The 18,320-nt window shown below is 38.5% G+C and overlaps 1 protein-coding gene across 1 annotated transcript in view; it reads left to right on the top strand.

Moving 5' to 3' along the window:
- Positions 1 to 18,066, top strand: part of ST8SIA6 (ST8 alpha-N-acetyl-neuraminide alpha-2,8-sialyltransferase 6) — a 61,607-nt gene extending 43,541 nt beyond the window's left edge. The window contains exons 3-6 of the mRNA XM_037060779.1: positions 8,362 to 8,506; positions 11,938 to 12,050; positions 14,528 to 14,620; positions 15,828 to 18,066. Coding sequence (XP_036916674.1) covers positions 8,438 to 8,506; positions 11,938 to 12,050; positions 14,528 to 14,620; positions 15,828 to 16,296 — 744 coding nt within the window. The 5' untranslated portion in view covers positions 8,362 to 8,437 and the 3' untranslated portion in view covers positions 16,297 to 18,066. The remainder of the gene's footprint in view (positions 1 to 8,361; positions 8,507 to 11,937; positions 12,051 to 14,527; positions 14,621 to 15,827) is intronic.
- Positions 18,067 to 18,320: the final 254 nt, after the last annotated feature.

The raw sequence follows: 18,320 nt of genomic DNA, 5'->3' as shown, positions 1-18,320 counted from the left end.
GGTATTACCGACCGTATCCCCTGTGCTTTACTGCACAGCCTAGTGGCTGTTGTGTGACTGCCAGTTTGTTCTTCATCATCCCTTCACCTGTTTCACCAGTCCCCCCCGGCCACTTTCCCTCTGGCAGCCATCCAGATGCCCTCCGGGTCTCTGAGCCTGTTTTAATTTTGTTTGTTCCTTTGTTTTGTTCTCGAGATTCTACATATAAGTGAAGCCATAAAACACCTAAGAATTTCTGAATTTAGAATCTGTCATCTGAGTGCTTAGGAAATGAAGTTTATAATTAAAAATTACTTAGTATCATCTTTTGACTGTACATCATTTCATTTTCAGCTTCTTCTGTTGCTAATCTCTAGGTTCTGAAATACAAAGAGGAATAATAAGCAAGTGATAAGATTCAGTGAAGAAGAATGTTCTAGTTTAATAAGTTCACAGATAAGAAGTACTGTTGAAAATCTTGATTTTAAGGTACAAATAATACCACAGCACTGACTTTTTTTTTACCTGGAGAATTATGGAATTCAGGAGGCCTGGATTATAATTCAAAATGACTGTGACAGATTGGAGCATTGTATTTTCAAAGGGACGAAATTCAGTAGGAACATGCACAGAAATGTACCCCTCAGAGCACAAAGCCGTAAAGACGTGAACGAATCTCAGGGTCAGCCCCGCCACAGTCAGTGCAGCTCACGGAATAGTCACTGTCCCTTCTGCTGTCATTGGGCCCAGAGTTCATGTTTAAGTAATATGTGGAAATATGTAACGTTTCAAAGAGAAACAAGGTGACTAAAATTGTAAAAAACAGCTCCTGTGAGGAAAAGCTGAGGGGAGAGGAAACTCTTTAAGATTGAAAAGGTCCAAGTTTTGCTCACTTGCCACTTTTGACTGCATGCAGTGTTTTCCTAAGAAGAGTTTGAAAAACTGACTCAGGAAATGGACTTAGGTTAAGTACTAGTTCAGTTGTGCAAATGGAAGAATCTCTTAACTTCAAGGCTGATTAAAATCTGGAAAAATCATCTCTACTTTTTTGATACCACTACAACAGGTAAATTCTATTAAATATATTTTGGAAAATTCCCCATACACAGAGAGAGAATATTCATGGGCAAATACATAGAATTATTCTAAGTCTTCTTATTTTACAGGGAATGTTTTCAGTCATTTTTTTTTCTTAATCTATATCATACACCTTCCGTTGTTAGTACATTAGTATTTATTACACACTTTTAAATGGCTAATAGTGTTAAAACTGCACATGTAGATAGTTAATTAATCAATATATCCTAGAGACATATTTAGAATTCAAGAAAATAAATTATAAAACACATATATCACATAAGTAAATACAGATAAGTATATAATACCAAACAAAAATTTTTACAGCAATTTTGTAAAATCTGTGTTTGTACACAAACTTTTAGCTATATCAAAGATATTTTTATAGAATAAATTTCTAGATACAAAATCATATTGCAAAAATATATTACTGAAGTTTTGATAAAATTTGCGAAACTGGCCTTCAGAAATACTGAGTTAATAATGCCATTTTTTGCCATATGGAAGTTATTTCTTTTAATTTTTATTGTATTTTTTTCTATTACTATTTAGTCCTCATACCTTCCCCCCTGCAATTACCACATGGTTGTCCACGTCCATGAATCTGAATCCCTTTTCCTTTTTGCTCAGTCCCTCCATCACCTGCCCCTGCCCAGCCCTTAGCTGTCATCGTGCTCTCTATGAGTCTGTCACTATTTTGCTTGTTAGTTCAGTTTGTTTATTAGACCACATTTGGTGTTTGTGTTTCTCTGACTGGCTTATTTCACTTAACATAATGTCTCAGGTCCACTCATTTTGTTTCAAAGGGAAAATCTTCCTCTTTTTCACAGCTGAGTAGTATTCCATTGTGTAAATTCCCATCGTTGTTTTATCCACTCGCCTACTGATAAACACTTGGGCTGCTTTTATTGTGAATAACACTGCAAAGAACATAGGGGTGTTTATGCTTTCTCAAATTCGTGTGTTGGGTTCCTTTGGATATAGTTCCAGAGGTGGGATCACTGGGTCCAAAGGAAGATCCATTTTTAACATTTTGAGGCATCTCCATACAGCTTTCCATAGTGGCTGCACCTGTCTACATTCCCACCAACAGTGCAAAAGAGTTCTCCTTTCTTCACATCCTCGCCAGCACTTGTTATTTGTTGATTTATTGAAGACAGCCATTCTGACAGATGTGAGGTGATATCTCATTGTGGTTTCCATTTGCATCTCTCTGATGATTAGTGACATTGACCATATTTTCATATGTCTATTGGCCATCTGCACGTCCTCTTTGAACAAGTGTCTATTCGGGTCCTTTGACCATTTTTCAATTGTGTTGTTTTTATGGTGATGAGTTTTGTAAGTTCTTTATAATTTTCGATACTAACATCATTCTGTGGGTTGTCTTTTTATCTTTGATGTTTCCCTTTGTTGTGTAAACACTTTTTAGTTTGATGTATAGTTCAATTTGTTTATTTTTTCTTCTGTTTCCCTTACCTGGGAAGATATATCCAATAAAATATTGTTATGAGCAATGTCCAAGATTTTGCTGCCTATATTATCTTCTAGGATTTTTATGGTTTTGGGTCTAACATTTAAGTCTTTAATCCATTTTGAATTTACTCTTGTGTGTAGTGTAAGAAGGTGATCTAGTTTCATTTTTCTGCATTTATCTGTCCAGTTTTCTCAACACCATTTATTGAATAAATTATCTCTAATCCATTGTGTGTGCTTGCTTCCTCAGTTGAATATTAGATAATGATAAAGGTGTATGTTTATTTCTTGGAACTCTATTCTGTTCCATTGATTTATGTGTCTGTTTTTATACCAGTGCCATGCTGTTTTGATTATTATAGCCTAATAGTATAATTTGATATTAGGTAGCACAATTCCTACAATTTTGTTCTCCTTTCTCAGGATCACTGTGCTATTCAGGGTCTTTTTTAGTTCCATATAACTTTTTGAAATGTATGTTCTAGTTCTGTGAAATATGTCATTGGAATTTTGGTAGGAATTGCACTGAATCTATGGATTACTTTGGGTAGTATGGACATTTTAATGATGTTAATTCTTTCTATCCATGAACACGGTATGTGCTTCCACTTATTTGTATCTTCTACTATTTGTTTCTTCAGTGTCTTATAATTTCCAAGTACAGGTCTTTCACATCCTTGGGTAGGTTTATTCCTGGGTATTTAATTCTTTTTGAAGTAATTGTGAGTGCAATTGTTTTTGAAGTAATTGTGCATGTAATTGTTTTATTAATTCCACTTTCTGTTAGTTTGTTATTAGCATATAAAAATGCAACTTATTTCTGGATGTTAATTTTTTTATCCTGCTATTTTGCCAAATTCATTTGTCATCTGTGATAGTTTCTTGGTGGAATCTTTGGGGTGCTCTATGTAGAGTATCATGTCATTGACATGATACTCTACATAGTAGAGTATTTCCAATTTGGATGCTTTTTATTTCTTCTTGTCTGATTGCTGTGGCTAGGATTTCCAGTACTGTGTTGAATAAGAGAGGTGAAAGCAGACATCCTTGTCTTGTTCCTGATCTTAAGGGGCACGTTTGTAGTTTTTGCCCATTGAGTAGGGTGCCAGTAGGGAGTTTGTCATATATGGTCCTTATTATGTTTAGGTATGTTCTCTTTAATTCCACTTTGCTGAGAGTGTTTATCATAATTCAGTGCTGGATTTTATCAAATGCTTTTTCTACATCTATTGATATGATCACATGGTTTTTATCTTTCATTTTGTTTATGTGACGAATCTCATTTATTGATTTGCAAATGTGGTACAAACCTTGTGTTCCCAGAACAAATCCCACTTGATTATGGTGCATGATCTTTTTGATACATTGCTGCATTCAGTTTGCTGATATTTTGTTGAAGATTTTCGCATCTATGTTCATCAGGGATGTTGGCCTATAATTTTCTTTCTTTTATGGTATTTATCTGGTTTTGGAATTAGGGTAATACTGACCTTGTAAAATGAGCTTGGGAGCCTTCCCTCCTCTTGAATTTTATGAAAGAGTTTGAGAAGGAGAGATGTTAATTCTCAGAATGTTTGGCAAAACTCCTCTGTGAAGCCATCTGGTTGAGGGCTCTGGTTTGTTGGGCACTTTTGAGTACTGCATCAATTTCATTAGGTGTAATCTGCCTATTCAGATTCTCTGATTCTCCCTGATTTAATTTTGGAAGGTTGTAGGAATTTATCTATTTCATCTAGGTTATCCAGGTTATTGGCATATAGTTATTCATAATATTTTCTTACAATACTTTGTATTTCTTTGGTGTCAATTGCTATTTCTCTTCTTTCATTTCTGATTTTATTTATTTGGCTCCTCTCTTTTTTCTTGATGAATCTGGTTAAAGGTTTGTGAATCTTGTTCAACTTTTCAAAGATCCAGCTCTTGGGTTCATTGACCGTTTGTGGCTTTTTTATACTCTATTTCTGAACTTTATTATTTCCTTCCTTCTACTCACTTTGGGCTTTGTTTGCTATTCTTTTTTCAAGTTCTTTTGAGTGTAAAGTTAGGTTGTTTATTCAAGCTTTTTCTTATTTTTTTGAGACAGGCCTATAATGCTATGAATTTTCACTTAGGAATGCTTTCCCTGTGCCCAGCCAATTTTGAATAGTTGTGTTCTCATTTTCATTTGTTTCGGGTACCTTTTGATATCTTCCTTGATCTTGTTGTTGGCACATTCATTGTTTAATAACATGTTGTTTAACTTTCATGTCTCTCTGTGTTTTTCAGTGTTCTTGTGACTTCTAGTTTCATGGTATTGTGGTTAGAGAAGATGTGTGATATGATTTCAATCTTCTTACGTGTATTGAGACTTGTTTTGTGTCCTAATGTGTGATCTATCCTAGAAATGTTCTGTGTGTGCTTGAAAAGTATGCATATTCTGCTGCTTTGGGCTGAAGCGCTCTGAAGATATCAATGGTTCCCATTTGATCTAGTGTGTCATTTAAAGCTGCTGCCTTGTTGATTTTCTGTCTGGAAGATCTATCCACCAAAGTCAAAGTGGGGTGTTAAAATCCTCAACTATGACTATATTTCTGTTGCTGTCTTTCTTTATGCCCATCAAAATTTGATTTACATATTTAGGTGTTCCTGTGTTGGGTGTTGGGTATGTTAATGTTTATTATCATCTTGTTGGATTTTTTCATTTATCATTATGTAGTGTCCTTCTTTGTCTATTACTATAGCTTTGATTTTAAAGTCTATCATGTCAGATATAAATATCACTACCCCAGGTTTTTTTTTCTTTCTGTTTGCATGGAATATCTTTTTTTATCCTTCTGGAGAATTCTCTTGTTGTTTCATTTGGGATCTGTTTCTTTGTCTTCCCATTTTGGCTACTTCTTTGTTTTGTTTCTATGTATTAGGTAGATCTGCAAAGTGTCTGGTGCAGGACTCTGTCAAACATTGTGACTGGCCCTGGGCAACCTGTTTGGAGCTACCAGTGATCCACTTATGTGGCTCCCTGGGCTGGGCCTGTTTGTGTGCAGAAATAACCAGGCTGTACACCAAGGCCGACTCTTACCAGCACAGTGCCTAGGGCGAGGTCAACTAAAATCTCACAGCTCCCAGAGATCCACCTTAGTTGTTAAACTTAATCAATGATATAGCCTCAAGTGGTACACAGCTCCACAGGGTGGAGCAGAGTAATTCCTGAAGGTGGGGCTCTTGCTTCCCCTCAGGCTCCTGCCTCTTGGAGGGCAGTGCTCTGCCTGAGAAAGGTGGCCTCTGAAGAATGGGGAATGACTCAGCACAAGGATCCTGATGGCTGTTCCTTCAGTTCTCTCCCAGAGCCACAAGCCCCAGACTCCCCTTATGTGTTTCTAGTCCACTCTGCCCCTCCTCTTTCAGGGCCCAGGTAACTGACAACAAACAAAATATTGTGCATTGGTCCTTTAACAGGCTTCCTGAGTCTCTAGACATTTCTCCCTGGTAGACAGTAGCCCTGATGTTTTTCACAGCTGTATATTATCTGGGTTCCTTTCCAGGTTCTGGTGCTATAGGCTGGGAACCCAGCTTGGGGTTTAGACCCCACACTTCTCAGGGGGAACCCCCCAGCCACTGAAATATCCCTCTGGAACTTCAGCTACCACTCATGGGACCCCAGTCAACTCTCTCAAGCCTCCTCCACACTCCCTACCACAGTGAGGAGGTGGTTTCTTCTGTCTGTCTATGGTTATAAGGCTTCTCTCCAGCTAGTGTTCAGTTGGTTATTCTGGATGATTTCTCTACAATTTAGTTGTAATTCCAGATCAGTCCTGGGAAGATGTTAGTGTAGCTCCCACTTACCCCTCTGCCATCTTGGGTCTGGTATAATTATCAAGAGATGCCGTAGGATCTGCATCCCAGTAGAATTACGAAAATATAATATAAAGCCCCCTGTGGTTCTACCTTCACCTGCCAGAGGGTGGGGCAAACTCAGCTGAGCCCTGCAGGGCCTTACTTGGGTCTGCATTCTAATGATAATGTTTCACTCCACAGTAATAGTTTTGAAGTATAGCTCAGTACTAAGTTACATTTTTTCTAAGCTTTATGTAAAAAATGGCAACTTTAAATTTGCTTCACTTAAAAATTCCATTTAGGGAGCTTCTCCTGGCAGGGGTGGTGATGGCAAAGAATGCTTACAGCTTACGAATGACAGAGACCATGGTGGTGACAGAGATCCAGCGAGCAAGCCATGCTGCCACACCCTAGTCTGGATATGGGGAACACCACAAGGGGAAGCTTTTGGCCTGCCACCATCCCCTTCTGGCTGAGGCCAGAAGAAAGGAGCCCCATGGGAAGACTGGTCCATGACTGGGGCAGAGGCCAAGGCAGGGCAGGGCGGGCCCAGCAGTGCTGGAACTGAGGACACACCTGCAGCTGTTTCTCTGGCTCTGGTGTGTCTGCCCGGCCCTCCTCTGGTCACATTAAACATTCCCGAAGGCTGGGGGCTGCCCTTCTCCCATTTCCAGAGAACAGTCTGTGGGTGCAGGGATCAAGAGCCCAAGTTGTCAAGATGCTGCTGAATGAAAACAGCCAACAGACCCCTTTCCACATCCTGTTGTCGGGTGTAGGGGGGTTGTGTCCTGTGCTGAGCCTTGAGCCTGGGCTGGGCAGGAGTCCGGAGCCTGAGAGAACACCCTTCTAGTGGGGTCCTGAAGGGAGAAGGGCCAGAGGACAGAGGCACGGAGGCTCTCCAGCCCTGGGCTGCGACGAGTGAGGCACCAGCGCACACGCCTCAGTCATACNCAAGAGCCCAAGTTGTCAAGATGCTGCTGAATGAAAACAGCCAACAGACCCCTTTCCACATCCTGTTGTCGGGTGTAGGGGGGTTGTGTCCTGTGCTGAGCCTTGAGCCTGGGCTGGGCAGGAGTCCGGAGCCTGAGAGAACACCCTTCTGGTGGGGTCCTGAAGGGAGAAGGGCCAGAGGACAGAGGCACGGAGGCTCTCCAGCCCTGGGCTGCGGCGAGTGAGGCACCAGCGCACACGCCTCAGTCATACCCAGAGTGCTTTGCAGTGTCTTCCTAACCTTCTCAGAAAGTTTCTCCATCTCTGTGATTTAGGTAATACTAATGAACTGTGGGCAATAAATGATGAATTTAAAGCAAAAGAAAAAATCACTTTAGTAATGTACATCAAAGTGACTGCATTGCGTTGTATACTTGAAATTTGCTAAGAGGGTAGATCTTAAGTGTTCACAAAAAATAAAAAGAAAAAATAACCATGTGAGGTGATGGATATATTAATTAGCTTGACTATGATGATTATTTCACAATGTATGTACATATCAAAACATAAAGTTATATGCTTTAAATACAATTTGTATTTGTGAATTATGCTTCTAGAGCTCAAAAAAAATTCCTGCAAATATTCTTTTCATTGGATTTGTCTCATAATAAATTATTGCATATTGCTTTGTTGACTATTTATAACACTGTTCTTAATTTATTTCTGTACTTTATAGTTGTTATAAAATAATTATAATATATTTTGTCATTTTTCTCTTTTAAAAAGTTACAACATTATCCTCAAGAGGAAGTTTTTATATTTAAATTATTATGTTAATGAGTATTTTCTGCTGATGAGTGGGTCCCTACCTATGCATAAGCCTGTTTCCATTCTTTGCTACACCATCCAGGGCCCGTTAGAATGAAATGAGATAAAAATGTCATCTTTGTGAATGATTTCTCTTCCTTTTGAAAGTCATACGGCAAAATCCTTTTTTGCATTTCCCATGTATTCTCTTTTCTTGTTTGTTTATTTCTTAATCTTATTTCATGGCTCACTTTTCTTCTTCTTTTTTTTTTTTGGTAGAGCAAAACTTGCTTCCTGTTGTGATGCTGTCCAGAACTTCATTGTTTCTCAAAATAACACTCCAGTTGGAACTAACATGAGTTATGAGGTGGAAAGTAAAAATGAAATCCTAATTAGAAAGGCCATTTTTAATATGTTTCCAGTGGTGAGTAAAGATTTATTGTGGTTTATTTGTGTCATCCTTCCAGGTGAATTTTCTCTCACTTCAAGTTATAACTTTTAATAATGGCAGAACTAATTAACTAAAATACCATTCCCTGTTGCATAAGATGTATAGCATTCCATTTTAAAAAGGCAATTTTGAATGCATGATGGCTCTGCAGGGGATGGTATTTATATCTTAAATGATAAGCTCTCCTACTTCTTGAGTCTCCATGACTCATCCTTGAATGAGATGAGGTACTTGGGCTTCCTGCATAGGAATTACTGGGGCATGGGAGATGACCATTTTTCACCTGGAATAAGATTGTTCCAGTTACCAGTTTGGGTAATTGAGTCCATTCCTTTACAAAGAACTGTAGGTTTGTGTGATTAATCTTTGGGAAGTAAATATCTAAGAAATTTTGGTCAATAGACATAACTCCCATAGACAGATTTTTAATCTCATGTATTTACCAATATGCCCCAAGATCCTGGGACACTTCCTAGTACATGCATGCACTCATCTCATATTTGTTAAATAAACTAGTGATTAATGATTCAGTATCATTACAAGAAGAAACATGTCCCTTAATAGAAATCCAAAGTCAGGGGAAATTTTTGTCATGCAGAACATCTTGTTGCTTAGAAACATACACTCTCATGAATCTTTTGTAACTGATTTGAATAAATGCAATTAGGCCGAGTCACTATGGTCAAAATGGGATCACTTGCTATACGTAATTTACCGACTGTAAACTATTAGATTCTTAGAATTAATTTCTGTGAACTTTTGACTTCTTACAACTAATTTATTTTTAGTCAGTTGCTCCAATTTTTAAAGAACATTACAACTAAAAGAAAGAATAATTTTCTGGGAAGGCATGAAAAACAGAGAACAATAGAAGAAAATATTACACACTTTCTGAAAGAAAAGGAGGGCAAAAAATAACTCACACTCAGCATTCTAAAATGCCCCCCTGATGCACTGAAATGTCAGTAGTTGGGAAGATAACTGAAAAATACTTATATTTCCTACCAAGGACAGCTCTGAAGGGTTCCACAATGAGCAAGTCTTTCACCCGTGCAGTTTTTGCTAGTGTTTTTCTTGCTTTAAGACTGACTAGAACAGAGGAGTATCAGATATTTTTCTGCTTCTAACTGACACCTTGAAAAGAATATCTTACCAGAGGCTGGATAATGCTGTATGTAATTAACAACGTTCACTTCCCAAATTTACACTGATTTTTAAAATTTGGGAGGAGAAAATTATGAAGTCAATCCAGTAATATTTGCAAAGCTAGGTAATGTTGCTTAAACATTGCCAGTTCCATGCATGTGGCTTATGAGAGAGATGACCTCTTTCCCATCTTGCTTTCCTACATGCCCACCCTGCTCAGTTCTGCTCTGCTGAGCTCAGCTCAGATCTGCTGGCTACACAGCAAGAGGTCTCAATAGATGCTTTTGATTAAACATCGTGAAGCCAGTTTCTCCAAAAACTTTACTAAGTAAATTGCAAAGGAAAAGAACAAAGTTGGTTTTGAACCAGACTGAGCAATGTACAGACAGTTGAATTGCACAAATTTACATTTTCTTCGAGGTTTATTTTAGGGAATTTTGATGTTTATAATTTATTGAAACTCTTACTGAACACTGAGATCCCAAAGCATATAGATGTATTTCCCCAGTTGACCAAAAAGCCACAGAAAAACATACATTATTTTGACTGCTTAATTGGAGATATGCTTCCCTCCATAATCTTTTCTATTGTGTCACAAAGAGCGTATTTGCATTCTACCCTATCTATAAAACTCAGAATTCACTGTGATACTGGTTAGTAAGCACTGTCTGAAGATGTCTCAAGCTATCTGAGAACCATTCATTTTATGAGCCAGGCAATCTGCTATGCATTGCAGATATAAAGAGAAATAAGGCAGGTACTTCACATTTTATGCATTGAACACGAGGAGCTGCATAATGTGTAGGAATTAAGAGCATGGACTCTGGTGCAATGATTGCCTGGGTTTGAGTCCCAGCTCTGCCACATTTAACTCATGCCTCCAGCTTCCCATCTGTAAAATGCTTGCGAGGTTCCTGTGTGAACTAAATGCCTTTGTAAGTTGTACACTTGGTCACCTTGCATAATATGGACTATATGATTTTTAATTTTTAAAGACAAACCTAAAAGTGCTGAAATAGAGCTCTCCTTTGCTCGTTAGGCATCTTTCATGTGCACCATCAGGAGCAGATGGCATCACGGTGCTTCAGGGGTCTGCTGGGCTGCCCACAACCACATTGGCCCTGGGTGTTGCTAGTAGTGCTGGTAAACGGGCTTTGGGGAGTTGGGTGCCCAGCTTGCAGCATTTGCCAATTTTAGTGGTGCAAATACCCCACCACAGCCGATTCTAATTTACCAGTGATTTAACAACCCCCTTACAAAATTCCTAAATGTTTACCGGTTGACTCTTCCAAACTCTTCCCAGGTGGGTTTCAGCACAGTGCTGGGGCTGCACCAGCATGGGACGTTGAGCCACCAAGCATTTATTTAGCAGTCACTGCATACAAAGCACTGTGCTAGGTTTGCAGTGAAAGATGAGGAACAACTAAAAGTGATAAACACGCTCTCTGCCTTGAGGACTTACACTCCAATTGTAGAGAGAGAAAAAAATAGCTGAATCAGGACCCTGTCACTGTAGAATGTGAGCTGGCACCGGTGTTGCTGGGGAAGGTCATGTCATTCTTTCGGGGAAAGTGATCAGCGAAAGAAAAGTGTAGTGTTGAACTGAAGAGTTATGTTTCAGAATGGGGAGGGGTCGGTGAAAGTGGGAATCGTCCAGAGTAGGCAAGATGGGTCCTTGGAAAAAATGTAAAAGATCCAGGCCTGGGAAATTAATTTGAAATATGTCACCACAGAGTGAGTGGGCCTCCCTGAAATGCCTGGATGGTCATTTGCAGAGATGGCAGGCATAAATCTATCATCACTGAGCCTGAAGGTCTAACTATTTAAGAAGCTTGGGAAAGTTTGCTAAATTGGCTATTAATTTTAATCCCCAGAATAGAGGATTTTATGGTACTTTCCAATGGCTTTTTCTCTTTTTTGTTGAAAACATTCCTGTTGGTAAGGCACAATGTGGGATTTTGCCATTCTCTATTTAATTATGTGATGTGAACTGCATTATATTTTATACACAAGTATATTATATTTTGTATTATTGCATTATATTGTGTGTGATGTGCAGTGTATTTCTTTCTAGGAAAATAACGGGTTTAGAAGATTTTTTTATTATGTCGTAAGTTGATCAACATGGTATGGTATTGCTACTTCTCTTTTTCTCTCCTTAGTATGTGTAAAAGTTAGGGTACTTGAATTTAGTTAATGATGCTTACGGTTCTAAAACTAAAGATATCTCATGGTAGTTTCCCACTCTTTCCTGCTAGTCTCAGCCTTTCGTGGAGCACCGCTACAATCAGTGTGCAGTGGTTGGAAATGGGGGGATTCTGAGTAAGTCTCTCTGTGGAGCTGAAATAGATAAATCCGACTTCGTTTTTAGGTAAGGCCTGTTCATCTGGCTTCTCTGAACCAAAGACCAGCTGGATATTTTACAGGGTTGGTGTAAAGATATTCTGTAAATTTCGACCTTTGAGCTGTGTCGTTAAAGTCAACAAATTATTTTGGTAGGCTTTCCTGCAGTGTTAAATGGATCGTTAGTTCCTCTGAATGTGGACACCAGGAGGAAAATGCGCTGTGATCATTTAATTTCCAGAAGCTCTGGGTGAAGTCATGGCGAGAGAGGGTCCGCAGTGCGTGCAGGGCCGCGAGAGCCCGCGGTGCACTGAGGAGGACAGCACGCCTCCCTGGGAGGACTCTCCGAAGCAACATCGCCTGGGTTCACCTGGCCTTGAAAACTTTGGTTTTTTAAAAGAGTATTTCAAGGAAGTTTTGTTCTCAGTTAATACTTGAGAGCTGCTGAGCTCAGCGCTACACAGCCATGCAGCATCACTTAAATTAAAAAAAAAAATTGTGAGGCTTCTAAATTATGATCTTTTAAAATATTTCTGTGTTGATACCAGCCAGCTTGGGAAAATAGAAACGGAAACAGTTTCCCGGTGTGCCTGTACTCGCATGACATGGTCTAGGGCATCTCCGCTTTCAGAATCTAAAGGAGAGGTGATTCGTCCCCGCAAGGATGGAGCTCAATTGAAATGCACCTTTTTAAGAAGTAAATTGAAATCTGTTTCTTCCTATTTCAGGAACACTGATTTTATACACCAGAGGAGGTCCTTTGATCCTTATCTACTCAATGTTGCTCTTTTCAGCAAATAAAAATTTTTTGAATCAGTCGTTCCCCTCTCACTTTAATGTCACTTAAAATGTTTCTGCTGAAGGCAATGACAGAACAACAGACCATCAGCCCAACAATTACTGGATGTGTTCCTCACAATGAGTGTCAAAATGGCTAAAACCTGAATATTTAGCCATTTGGTTAAAGCACTTAGTACTAAAAAGCAATCATCAAGGTAAATCATTCTTTTAATGGGCCTTTTATAAACTTAAAAATTCCCAAAACATCTCTAGTATGGTGCCTACACATCCATTTTACTTTATGCAACTATGTGATGTAGGAAATCCAACGAGTTTAGATTTCAAAAAAATTTTTAAAATCTCACAAGCTATTTAATTTATAACTTTAAACTAAATGCATGCATCTGTGGATTCTACATTTGCTGATACCAGGTATCCTTCTGCATATAGAGTTCCCTTTGAAGTTTGCCTTTCAAAGTGAAAGGCAAATGAGAGCTAGACATGATTGGTGTCATTAAACTTTAATTTTTAAGTCTGTACCTATTTTTGCTGTACATGTTCATATTTTATAAAACAATGTGGAAAGTGCTTATTATTCTTGTTATTATTTCCTTTCAAACGATTGGGAGCTGTCAGTTAAGAGTGTAAGGACCAAAAATAGGCAATGAGCGGCTTTCCTATGCTACTGTGTATCTACAACACCCAATATTTCCTTCTCTTTGATACTACGTGAAAATAACCTTTGTTCTTCCACAGAATATGGGACTGTGCTAGAATGTAGATCTGTTATAATAAGGCCACTAATGAGGGCATTTCTGGTCTGTCATCTATGATTAGTATTTTCTTCAAAGGGCTGTATTTAATTACTTTCAGATGTCTCTTTTGTATCAAGGTGGGAAGTATGTATTTTATTTGTTTGCATGTTTACCAGAACACGGAATAAACTAGTTCAACTTCATTCATACTTCACAACACATGAACTTGAAGCAGCCTTCCTTAAGGAAATACTCAGGGGTGCTTCTTTTCTGTGTATGGTTTTAAAGAATTGGTCGACTTGAAAATCTGTAAGTGATGATTATGGAGTCCTAACCAAGTTTCCCTTTTTGTGTGACAGGAATATAATTGCTCAGAATTACAATTGTTAACTTGTTTTCCAATTTATAAACAAATCAGTACTCAAAAGGGGATGGAAATGTCAATATAAAAACATCATTATAAGAACATAAGCATTTTAGTTAACAGCAGAAATTGCTGGGAAAACTATCTATAAGGGAATCAGGAGATTTTTGCTTTTTTCATGTAGTCCTTGTCTCTGGCATACTCTGTCACCTTCGTCACAATGCCCCCATGTTTTGAAATCTATAAATTGGTGATCATACCCCCCACTGTAGGAATAGAATCAGTATAAGTAATAATTCTAATAAGAGGAGTATGAACTCTTCAAAAGCTAGGCAAGCTGTGTCATTTCTAGTTTTATTACTTATGCGTGTAAATCAATGTCGAGACCACTTATCAAATTTGTATGTTTTGGGCAACACTGAACCTGCTGAGAGGTCAGTACTTAGCAAACAGTTTTAAATGGAAATCGGATGAATTCTGAGGCACTCTCAAACAGCAATGATTGCCTCAAAAAAATGACAATGATCCCATGTGTATGTATGTATTTGTGGGTATGGTCTCTTTTTTTAAGCTGTATGTTGAAAATAGTTGTTTTCCAACTTTCAGGTGTAACCTGCCCCCCACGACAGGGAATGTCAGTGAAGACGTTGGCAGTAAAACCAATCTTGTGACCGTAAACCCCAGTATCATAAGACTCAAGTAAGTGCGTCCAAGTCACACAGCAGTTTGGGAGACCCGTCCATTGCTCACCAAGTTTCTTAGTTGGAGCACTCGGTGTCACTGCTGAGGCTCACTTGACATACAGCGGGAATGACTTTCTGGGAGAAGATATAAGAATATAGCTGTAATTTTTAAATTTCTATCAAGGTGTGGCTCATAAGTGGTATGACCAGTTGTACTTCTAATGACACAAGCTGAACGTTGCTCATCAAAGGAGAACTTACCATTTCTTCATCTTCTTTTACAATAGTGAAGTTACTTTTTTCAATTTTCTTTCAGAATTTTAATGTTGCTCTTTCATCTTGGTAATACTTTCTTAATAAAACCTAATCCATTGGGAGACTTCAGAGAGCAAACCTTAGGAGAACCTAGCAATATTTGATTTTCACTTTGGCTAGTGCATTACTAAAGCATAATTGCCACGCTTTATATTCCATTATGTAATTGCTATGAAATGTTTGCTGGATAATGAAAGTCCTGTACATAGTTTTACTGTATTATTTTAATCAAAAGTCATTAATAGCATACACTCTTCAGGTAATTCTAGTATCCATTAAGAGAATATAAAAGATCATATCTGCCTCCCAAAAGCTTACTTTCAAAATTCACAAATTGTGTAGTTATTATTTAAGTCAAAAGTGTAGAGAACTATCACAATACATGGAGGAAATTTAAAAAGTGTGTGTGTATGTATATATATTTTGGGCTTTTCTAAAGAAAACTATTATAAGCACACATGTACCAAAGGTGTACAAAATCACAAGTCTACAGCTCAATGAATTTTTAGATGTACAGATATTTTAAGAGTGTCCTATGTTTGAGAAAAACATTTCATCATTATAAACTTGGAAGGTGTTTCATCACCAAAAAGCAAGCATAGAAAAAAATTACTGAGTTTGAAGATCGAGGACGCTAAGAAATGTATGTCCAGTTAGGGTATGGGCCAGTAAGAAAGTAGCAATGAGGTTCTAGAAATACCAAGAGAGATGAAGGCCTAGCCCTTGATATTTACAAGATTTGAGTTTCCTCCGAATCCATCGTGTTTCTTTTTTCATATGCAGTGATATGCGTGATTCAGTTTTTTTGGCCAGTGGTAAGTTTAGCCTGTGTTTCCAAAACCACTGCTTTGATTCTTATAATTATTATTATTATTATTATTATTATGATGCATATTTTTAATTGGCAGATACAGGAACTTAAAGGAAAAGAAAGCAGAATTTCTGGAGGACATCGCAACCTATGGAGACGCATTCCTTCTCCTGCCAGCGTTTTCCTTCAGGGCGAACACCGGTGCCTCTTTTAAAGTGTACAACACACTGAAAGAATCTAACGCAAGGCAAAAGGTTATCTACTTCCATCCCAGGTACCTGAAGAATCTCGCCCTCTTCTGGAGAACTAAAGGTCTGATTGAGTATCGCCTGTCCTCCGGCTTCATGATCGCTAGTGCGGCTGTTGAGCTGTGTGAGAACGTGAAACTGTATGGGTTCTGGCCCTTCTCCAAAACTGTGCAGGACACCCCCGTCAGCCACCACTACTATGACAACAACTTACCCAAACGTGGTTTCCATGAGATGCCCAAAGAATACAGCCAGATCCTCCAACTTCACGTGAAAGGAATCCTCCAGTTACAGTTTAACAAATGTGAAATAGCCTAAGCAAAATGACTGAAAATGAGAGAACAGTTTTAATGTCATGCCCATGGGTGAATAACAATGTTTCCGAACACAAAAACTGGTGGTGGTAGGGTATAATAGGAGCAGCCCACAAAACTTAGTTTGATCAAAGCTCCCCACTAAGTGTGGAACCTTGGCAACCCATTCAATTGTTCCGATCTTCAATTTCCCTGCCTGTAAAATGGGGACCAGGATACCTAACTCATATTAGGAAAATGTGAGCCTCAGTGAAAACTCTTGGCAAAGTATTTGCCTGAGGCAGGGACTCAAAGTCCTTCTCCTTGTTGATAATTTCCACCCTCAACAGACTGATAATAAAAAGTGTTTTGTCTTGGAAACCCTTTCTGGAGAGAGCAGCTGAATTGCCAGCACTCACTGGGGGCCTTTCTCTGGCAGGCCTCTCAGAGTGCGAACCAGAACATTAGGTACTTAAGCAGGAGCCCTGATTATTCAGGACTGACATCCTTCTTTCTGTATAGTAATGTGCCTGCTACTGATTACATTCACTTGTGTCATTCCCTGCAATGACTTGTGTTGTTTAGATTTTAGGCCAATTTGTTTTCTCCTTTATCATTTAAAGGAGAAAACATTTTAAAATCACTTTTTTATTAACTTCCTGCCTCACTCTTAAGCCCTTTCCTCTCCCACTGACAGAGTCTATGTACTTCAAGAATATGAATGGTTACAGTATCCAGTTCTTCCTGTTTGTTGACTTGTCTGTGGGCTCACTCGACTTCTTGTTAAAAAAATCACCGGAGAGCTGCTTCTGCCTAACAAGCTCTGGGAGTAGAATACAAAGGTGACCGAGAGTCCTGCAGGAGGAAACACGTTCATGGCATCACTGTGATGTGGTGCGATACATGTTATTTCAGGAGTTATGAACAAAGCACTGTGCAGGAATAATTAAATCTACCCCAGCAGAATCTATTTGAGAGAAGAGGTGATTTCTGGATTGGACCCAGCTGAGTTAGGTTTAATCAGATGAAGACAACTCGAGGGAGAGGAACTGTGACAGGGGAGCGAGCTGTCCACTGGATTCTGATTCGTCAAAACTAGTACGTTGGAAGGTAGGTCACTGTCTTTGCCCCCCAAAACTGCCCCATGAGGGTAGGTTCCAGAGTCTGAGGGTGCTAGCGGGGGCCACATCTGAGAAATGGGAATAATACCAACCTGGCAGTTTTCATAGGAAAGTTGTAAGGATTAAAACACTAAATCTTCTTTCTCATAAGGAAAGGTGTGTACTTACGTGAGAAATAATACTGATCAGTTAAACATCAATCTAAAATGAAGCCTGAGTAGATATTGAATCTCAGCATTTTCACCACACTCTCTTACACTGTGCTGATACCTGTTAATATAGGTCAGCCCTGGCAGGGCTGGGTGGAGAAGGCGAGAGATTAAGCAAAACAAAACAAGCAAACAACAATAAAAAATTTGTCCCTGCATCTACTGAATAAGTTATTTGACTTAACTAATTATGTGCATACTTTCCTGTTTGTCTTTGTGCCATCACAAGGTGAGCAGAAATATGAGTGGAATAGATTAGGAAGCATGCCAAATTAATTACAACTCTTAATTCTAAATTCTTACCTCAGATTATTGTTTTACTAAACGTTCACTTGTGAGAACACTCTGCTGTAAATTGCTTATTTTGATTAAGTACATCTTTAGTTTGATAGTAGATGACATTTGTGATGCTATTCTCAGTTCACTTTTACATTTGTTCCTCTGTAACAAATGAAACCTATTAGCTCCATAAATTGATTAAAAGCTCATATGTAAATATTTTCCAAAGGAAGCATGCTTTTAGTTATATAAAGTCTAATTCATTTATCCTTCATTTTATGGTGATGAATAAGTAGCTGATTTCTACTACTTCTGATGAGTTTTATTAGCTTTTAAAAATCTGCTAGCAGTATTGGTAATGTCTCTATCATGTTACTAGCAATGGATTATCAAAAATAGATCACAGCATTCCAATATTTTACAATTAGTCAAATGTTTCT

The sequence above is a fragment of the Sturnira hondurensis genome, unplaced genomic scaffold, assembly GCF_014824575.4.
Source record: "Sturnira hondurensis isolate 20B ecotype Veracruz unplaced genomic scaffold, ASM1482457v3 Scaffold0012488, whole genome shotgun sequence".
Lineage (NCBI taxonomy): Eukaryota > Metazoa > Chordata > Mammalia > Chiroptera > Phyllostomidae > Sturnira > Sturnira hondurensis.
This window is presented reverse-complemented; position numbering and strand designations above follow the sequence as displayed.